The 8651-nt window shown below is 46.1% G+C and overlaps 1 protein-coding gene across 1 annotated transcript in view; it reads right to left on the minus strand.

Moving 5' to 3' along the window:
• The window catches only part of LOC103365594 (PDZ domain-containing protein 4-like), a 43980-nt gene that overhangs the window by 25434 nt on the left and 9895 nt on the right, over positions 1-8651 (minus strand). The window contains exons 2-3 of the mRNA XM_008293067.1: positions 2761-2958; positions 2387-2471 (exon numbers count right to left, since the gene is read on the minus strand). Of these exons, the coding sequence (XP_008291289.1) occupies positions 2387-2471; positions 2761-2958 (283 nt within the window). The remainder of the gene's footprint in view (positions 1-2386; positions 2472-2760; positions 2959-8651) is intronic.

The following is an 8651-nucleotide window of genomic DNA, read 5'->3' on the forward strand; positions in this document are numbered from 1 at the left end:
CCATGGAGACCTAGCTCCACAGCATCAGTCACCATGGAGACCTAGCTCCACAGCATCAGTTGCCATGGAGACCTAGCTCCGCAGGATCAGTTGCCATGGAGACCCAGCTCCACAGCATCAGTTACCATGGAGACCTAGCTCCACGGCAGCAGTCACCATGGAGACTTGGCTCCACAGCATCAGTTGCCATGGAGATCACACTGATCTCTCCTCATAGTTCGGCCCTCTGGACAGAAATCTATCTTACTACCACTCAGGTGTCACAGTCTAAACATTAAATCTACTTTTTGGTCTTTTCCTCTGTGACTGACTTTGAGCATCGTTGGTGTTTTTAGACGGAGATCTTTGTTTGAGGTCTGATGAGTCCAGTAGATTTAACGGTGATATACGTGTCATATTTAGTTATTTCCTGATAAATCAGGATGAAGCAGTTTTCAGGATTCTCTCAAAATGTGTTTTGCTTTGACACAAACTGTTGAATCCTTGAACAGAAAACACGACGAACCACTAAGACGAGGCGACGTCTCAGAGCTGCCTGAAGCTGAACCAAAATGAATCGTAGAAGTGCTGGATTCATAAATGAAGCTGGGATTTAGAAATCAGGCTTCAATCAGAAGCAGGAAGAAGAATTCACGATGGCAGGTTTGAATAACGGTGAATCAGGGCAGCTGCTTGACTCAGAACGTCTTCGGCCTCGTTGGCCTGAGACCATGAATCTCCTTCTGAAGCTCGTTTCTGAAACTCTGTTTGGTTCCAAAGTTTTTCTCTGGAAGCAGAACAGAAATCAGAACTGAAGACACTCCAGTTTACGGAGGTTACCTAAACACTCCGTACTTAGCAGCAGGTGCTACGATTTACCAATGTGTCCTGAACGCCTCGCAGAAGGACCATCAGTAGACGCTCCAGTTTACCAGTGTTACCTAAACGTCTCATATGCATGTTTGATGCTTTCCATCCAGCATCTCATGCACTCAGAGCTTTGCTGCGTCTGTTTCCTTCCACTACCCACAATCCTCGGGGGTTTATTTACGTGCCACAGACCGACTGTCACAACGCCGCTCAGACTTTCTGGACGTGTTCCAGGTTTTCCGGCGTCGTCAGCTCAGACAGCAAAGTGAAGAGAATCCAGAGGGAAGCAGCCGGCGGTGGAGGAGTTAACGCGCCGGGAGGCTGCTGGCTGCTGCAGGAGGAAACCTCGGTTGCCATAGAAATACGGCCGATGCTTTAGAGGAGGCTGGCAGACGGAAACGCTGCCGCCGACTCTGTGAACGTGGAAACCAGCCTCGGCTCATCCGGAGGGAAATCAGGATGGAAACGAGCTGCAGAGACCCAAACGCTGATGAAAGAACCTGAACACGAGTCGATATGAACCCAGAAACGTCTCAGGAACATCCAGTTATTCATCCTGAAAGCTGGAATTCTGCTTCTTGTTCCACAGAGCCGGATGTCAAACTTCCATTTATTATTTGGCATCTTTACACCAACCAGAGCTCCTCACCTGTCATCAGTCACATCAGAACATCAAGAACCAGCATCAGATGAACAGAACTCAGACCTTCTGCATCTCGTCCACACACCTCTGTCAGATCACAGACCTCGCAGCTCAACCTAACAGGATCTGCAGAGCTTTTAGCTCATGGTGTCCCTGAAGTCACCACAACGTTTCTAAATGACCGACTCGTGCTGCCTTCACTGCCCTCTGTGAGGCTGGAAATCAAACGTTTGATTCTGTAAATGCAGCTTTCGTCCTGGTGACCAATGAAATGTGCCGTTATTTAGGCAGGTATCAGGAGAGGCTAGAATCTCCCAGTGGCACCTAAACGCCTCACATGTAGGTTCTCAGTGGATGATAGAAGTCCCCAAAGTACCTAAACGCCTCATATGCAGACTCTGAGATGGAGACTTTGTTCATGCCCTCAGAGAAGCTCACGATTTTATATATTAGATATTAAAAGACGCTTTACAGACGTTACCTAAACGCCTCACGTATGCTGAACAGTAGAGGCTACAATTTCCCAAGTTTACCTAAACGCCTCACATAAAGACCATCAGTAGACGCTCCAATTTACCAATGTGTCCTGAACGCCTCACATAAAAAGCTAATCTCAGATGATACAATTTACCGACGTTACCTAAATGCCTCACAGAAAGACCATCATACAATTTACCGAGGTTTCCTGAATGCCTCATATGCAGGTGAGATGGTAGATGCTTCATTTTACCAGCGTTACTAAACGCCTCATACACAGGCAATCGGAGACACTAGGATTTCCCAGGATTACTCAAATGCTCCACGGTAGACGCTACAATTCACCAACGTTCCCTGAATGCTTCAGGTTACTCGTGGTAGACTCTACAAGTTGTGGACGTTCCGTAAACGCCTCACAGTCATCGGGGCATGCTGGAGTTTCCAGACGCTCCCTAAACGCCTCGCTGTGCTTCTGGAAGCTTCTGGTCTGCATCAGATCCAGCTGAGAGACCGAACGTTGAAACGAGACGCGTTTACCTGAAACCAGGTGAGTTCATCCACCAGGACACGACTTCTAAACACCACATGGACGACTTCCTCGTTCTCTGGCTGACTAGAGTGAACACGTGGCGTGTTTCCACAGGTTCAGAGGGTTTCTCAGCTGTTTTTTTCTCACTTTGAACCTCACGTCCTTTAAACACCAAAGAACATGGAGGAGCTGAAATGTTCTGGTTGATGTGATGGAAGCTGCAGAGTGTGTGAGTCAGTGTGTGTCGGTGTGTTAAACGAACAAACATGTCGGCCTGCAGCAGCTTTAAACTTCTAGAGACGACCACCAGAGCCGATAAATCAGCCGAGCAGGTGGCAGCGCGGACGCAGCGTTCTCCATCTATCAGCGGAGGAACCTCGTTAAAGACGACTGATGGCAGCTTCACCTTCGGGTTCCCGTGTCGGTCCATCGGCCGCAGAGAGCTGGTCCATCCTTTCTGCTGGAAACACAACGAGACACGAGGGTTAGAGTCTGAGGAGAAAGACCTGAAACCAGCTCAGGTCCAGTGTTTCATGTTCGATCCAGTTAATTACACAGAGAACGAAAATGCAGTTCAGCATCAGGATGGAAGTAAAAAGCTTTAAAGACAGAATCAACAGTGAAACAGAGCAGACAGCAAGACGAGAGCATCAGAGGTCAGTATTTATAGTAAACCAGAGGACGGGAGTGTTAAAAAAAACAAATGGCATCAAGGGGCAATAATATAATATTACTGGAATTAAAAAATAAAAATACATAAATAACAGCCAAGATCTGAAAAATAACATTTTTAGCTGTAATCTTACAGTCACACTGTGTGGAATATATATATTTATATTTTACTATATTTTACTTTTTTTTCTGTGATTTTACAGGATATTTGTAATTTAACAACACAAGAAAATATATAAAATAAAAGGTTAAAAAATAATCTTAATATACTCAGTACATGTTATCCTAAACATATTTAGCAAATATCTAAATAATAATAATAATAATAATTTAACATTCAGACATTATAAAACGATGACTTATTTGTAAAAACATATCGATTGTATTTATCATAGATAGTTAAATAGATTAATGTGTACATCTCCTTCATTAAACATTAAGAAGCCAAACGTACGCCTTTTTTTAACTTTAATATGAATATTTTTTTATTTTGTTCTAATGGATCCAAACACATCAGAACCCTCGACCCTCCAGAAGCGTGAAGTTCAGGTTTTTTCTTTTATCTGCGTGTTTCTTTGTTGTCTTCATGTCACAGAACCTAAACCCTTCAAGCGACCCGTAACTATAACCTACTGCTCATATAATCTGTGTGTTTATAGGGATGCATGCTGAGTCTGAGCTGTTCTGCCTCCTGAGGGGTCATAAAAACTTTCTTCCACATCACGTTTCGTTGGCGACTGACTGTAAACGTGCTGCAGACGCTCTGACGTCGGGCTGAACCGATGCTAATTACCAAACGCCTCCCGTTCACTCAGCACCTGCAGACATTAGCATCATAATGCAGCCGGAGGCCGACGTGGAGCTGCTCCTGTTCCTGCAGGTGTGTGATGTCATTAGTTTATATCTGCAGGAAACACCAGAACCAGAACCAGACCTGCTGCTTCCAGGTGAGACTCTCAGCCTCGTTGGTATTCATCACAGGTGTGCGTCTGTGATGCACAATATAATAGAAACTCAATTAAATCTGATCAGAGTTCCCCCAGAACCTCCTCAGAACCAGCTGGTTCTGTATCTGCAGTAACTTTACTTAATGAAGCAGAGTTCTACCTTCAGACTGTGAACATTAATCAGTGACCTTAACGGTTGTGGGTCGGTTTACTTTTAACTCCAGACAGAAGCTGTTCCACATCCTGACTTTAAACTAAGTCAGAACATCCAGTGGAGAGGTCCAGGTCCTTGAAGTCCACAGAGGAGGGTCCAGATTGATCACTTTAATGGACTTTTTCCATCATTTCTGAGCCTCAGAACTTCATCAGTACAGCAGATAGACACATGACATTTAGGAGGAAGAACACATCTGGGTTCTGCTAGAACCTGACACCAGATCAGTTCTACATCCATCCAGGTGTCTCAGTCTGAACACTGGACCTGGTTCTGTTAAAAAAAAAAATGAAAATGACTGACCAAACTGCCTGAAAACTACAACAGTTACTCAGAACTCATTTGTCCAGAACAGCAGAAACACATCGAAAATGATCCAAAATGATAAATAAAAAATACAAATAATTAATTTCATAACCAGCTGGTAGCAGCAGTATTATGGGATGTCTCACAGTGTGAACAGTTGAATGTGACAGAGTCATAGGAACAGTCAGTGGTACCCTGGATGTGGTTCTGTTTGGTTAAAATCACTCAACAAAGTCTTAAACGTCTCAAAAATAAGCAAAAGATATTTGAGAATGACTCAGAATGAGACCAAACTAACAAACAACCAACGACAAAAAAAATGGTTCATGACCCAAAACACGTTTTATCTTCTGACCATCTCTGAGCGTCGCTATCAGGAGATACATCATCGTTTGAACAGCAGAACTGCACCAGACTCTCCTCATTGGAGCCTCATCCTCACGTCTGATCGGGCTTTTAGGTTTAGATGAACCAGCTGATCCAAACAAAGCCTGGTTTTACTGAACCTGCGTCGTCGTTGGCCTGCTAGATATCAACACTGTAAGAATTCATCCCTGAATAACTCCAGACTCGACTGAATCCTTCCTCCTCCTCCTCCTCCTCCTCCTCCCGGTTCGTCCTGGTCTCATCCTGATTCAACCTTCCTCCCTCCTCCTCTCCCTCGGGTACGATTAGCATCCCCTGCCTCCCCCTCGGCATGCTGGGAGTGAAAGATGGACGCCTGCTTCCTTCTCCTTCTCCTCGGCGCCTGGAGCCTCCCGGAGGGCGATGGAGACGAAAGACGGAGGCGTTTGATGGAACCAGTGAATAGCTGATGAGGAGGGAGGAGAAGCTGGTGAAGATGATGATGATGAAGATGATGATGAAGATGATGATGCTCAAACGATAAAAGATTTGCCGTCGGCTCCAGATGTTGCTGGAAGCTGCAGCAGCTGTGAACACCCAGCAGATTTAAACTGAACCGTCTAATGTAACGAGTCTCATGTCGACTCGATGGAATCGGTTCCCCAGAGGACGAACCGGATCCTGTTCAGAATGATCTAGATTCATCTGTCAACAAAAAACAAGAAAAGAAAATGTCTGCTCCAGATGTTGTACTTTAGATTGTTGGTACGTTGTAGTTTTCAGTCCAGTTTAGCTTCCAGACGAGCTCGTTAGTTAAAACAGAGACTAAAAACTAAAACTGAAGACAGAAGATGAGAACTGACGACCGTGACCAGAAACTGAGACCACGTTCACACGTAGCCGGTGTTCACTAAAACAGATCTACGCTTTCAAAAATAACGTCGTTCACACAAACCCTCATAAACACGTGGTTCAGAGCTGCTATGAGCTGTCAGACCTGTAGGGGGCAGTGTAACCAGAAGCCATGCTGGCCAATCGGAATCATGGAAAAAAAACACAACAACCAATGATGAACTACTTCCTGTTACTTCAGCGATAACGGGCGAGGGAGGTTCGTCTGGACCGACAGAGAGGTGGCGCTGCTCCTACATGTTAGCGAACACAACGAGGAAAACACTAAAATACTGACTTCTATCACAGCAGCCCAACATGGTCGCACACTGATGACATCACACTCCGTCTCCTCCTGTCTACGTACAAACGTCAACACGGAGTTTTTCCAGATGTGATCAGTGACTCGTAGCTTCGTCTACGTGTCAACCAGACACATCGACACGTCACCGTTCCTGCTTCGTGTAAACTGGACCACGACTTGAACTGTGACTCAGAACCACGACTGAAACTCAACAAAGTGAGAAAAGTTGAGCTGAAACGCCTCCTGCAGGATTCACACCTTGGTCTTGGCTGTTGTGTTGTTTTGCTAGCGGACCTCATGACGTCGACGCAGACCGACAGACTCAGAACCGACCGAGAACCAAACTCAGTGTCTCAGGATTCACTGAGCTGGTACCGGAGCGGCGCTGACCCACACAGCTGTTAGACGTCTTCATTTCACTTAAGCCACGTGTAGAAACGGTCCATCACAGAGTTATCGAGACGTGTTTACAAAACGGAACGTTCCCGTGCAGACAGCACCAGAACCCAACCGTTTGGACGTGGTGATGTCAGACGGACTCCGGCTTCAATCAGCTGCTGAACAGGAAACGGTTTCATTCGCTGCTCCTGTCCATCAGAACCGAGTCTCCTCTACATGTTCAGTCTGTTTCTGATGAGCTGTTCTGACTGATTCTGACGTGTTGGCGGCGGGTCGATAGTCCATCAGGAACCCAGCAGGCCTCCGGAGCCCGGCTGGGCGTTGGGGGAAGGCGGCGAGCAAAAGGCCGCCGTCAGCGCTTCTCCGCCCTCCAGTTATTAATTTCACACTCGAGCTAGCCGTGATTTCTGTTTCCACGCCGGGCCTGGGCCGTAATGAGCCGCGGAGAAAAACGCTGCAATTACAGAGAAATCACCGTCGAGCCCAAATGGAGACACGAACACAGCAGAACGTTCAGCAGCAGCAGTCTGAGGAGCAAACGATGGGACGCTGAAGCTGATGACTGCAGCAGAAACATCATGAAGATGAATAGAACCACAGAACCAGGACGTGGGTCAGAGCCACGGTTTAAATCAGAAATGCTAAAAATCATACGTACTTTAATGAGCATCATCATGTGGAGGATGTGTGACAACATGTGAAGACGTAGCTGGTCAGTAAAACACCTGGTGAAGCCTCATGGCTCAGGAGAACCCACCTGAGGAGGTTCCTCTGGTGGTGCCTTCAACATCAAACTGGACTCATTTAGTCTGGCTTCAAAAAGAATTCACAAACACAAGATTCTGTTTGAGTTACTAGAAGGAGACTAGAGAGGAGGCCACCAGGACTCCTGTGACTCCTCTGAAGGAGGTACTAGAAGGAGACTAGTGAGGAGGCCACCAGGACTCCTGTGACTCCTCTGAAGGAGGTACTAGAAGGAGACTAGTGAGGAGGCCACCAGGACTCCTGCGACTCCTCTGGACTCTTTGTGGCTGTTGTTGGTCTCACGGCGGTCGTTCTGCTGGTTTTGTGTGTCTGCAGTCAGTCTGTGTACGTTTGTGGTCATTCTGCTGTTAGTCTCTGTGATCAATCTGCACCGTGTCGTGTGTCTTTGTTGACCTCGTGTGTGTTTGTGGTGTTTCTTTGTCTCCTGTATGAGGTTGTGTAGCTGCTGTGAGGCTTGTTGTGTAACTAAACGTGGACATGAGAACGTTGATCAGCTCCTCGTTGTGTTTGAGATGCACAGCAGCAGCTTCTGGGTCTGACGTGATGGTTTCACATCATCGTGTGTCTCTCTGGTTGTTGTGTGTCTCTGTTGATCATTTAATTATAATTAATTTCCCTCGCTGCTCCGTGTGTTTGAGGTCATTCTGAACGTTTTGTGTCTTTTTGTTTTGTCGTCAGTTTGCATGTTTGTGCGTCGCTTTGTCTTCACGTTGTGTGTGTCTGTGGTGATGTGGCGTCTGTGTGGTCAGTTTGTGTGTTTGTTTGTCTTTGTGGTAATGTTGTGTTTTGTTGTGATGGTTGTTGTCGTGTTTTTGTGATTACTTTGTGTCTTTCAGTGTAATTTTGTGCTTAATTGTGATCGTTTGTCATCGTCTTGCACGGTTTTGCGTCGTTTTGTCTCTTTTGTGTTCTTCTTTCGGTCCGTTTGCATGTGTTTGTGTTTCTTTGTGACTGTGTGTGTCTTATGTTTACGTTGCGTCGCTTCGTGCTGTTTGTGGTCAGTGTGTGTCTCTTTGTGATGCTGTTGCTTTTCCTCGCGTTCGTTTCTGTGCGTTTGTTGTCAGGTTACATGTCTGAAACGTGTCCTCAGCATCTCAGCATCTCATCGTCTCATCGCTTCATCGCTTCTCTTCCTCTCTGACTGTATAAACCTGAACCTGCAGCAGCGAAGCATCATGGGATACGTAGGAACACGTTCAGACTGGTTGATGTCATTTTGTACAAATGTTTTACTGAATGAAACGTTTCTGTGTGTGTGTGTGTGTGTGTGTGTGTGTGTGTGTTTGTGGTGTTTCTTTGTCTCCTGTATG

The sequence above is a fragment of the Stegastes partitus genome, unplaced genomic scaffold (genome assembly GCF_000690725.1).
Source record: "Stegastes partitus isolate 25-593 unplaced genomic scaffold, Stegastes_partitus-1.0.2 Scaffold855, whole genome shotgun sequence".
NCBI classification, from domain to species: Eukaryota; Metazoa; Chordata; class Actinopteri; family Pomacentridae; genus Stegastes; species Stegastes partitus.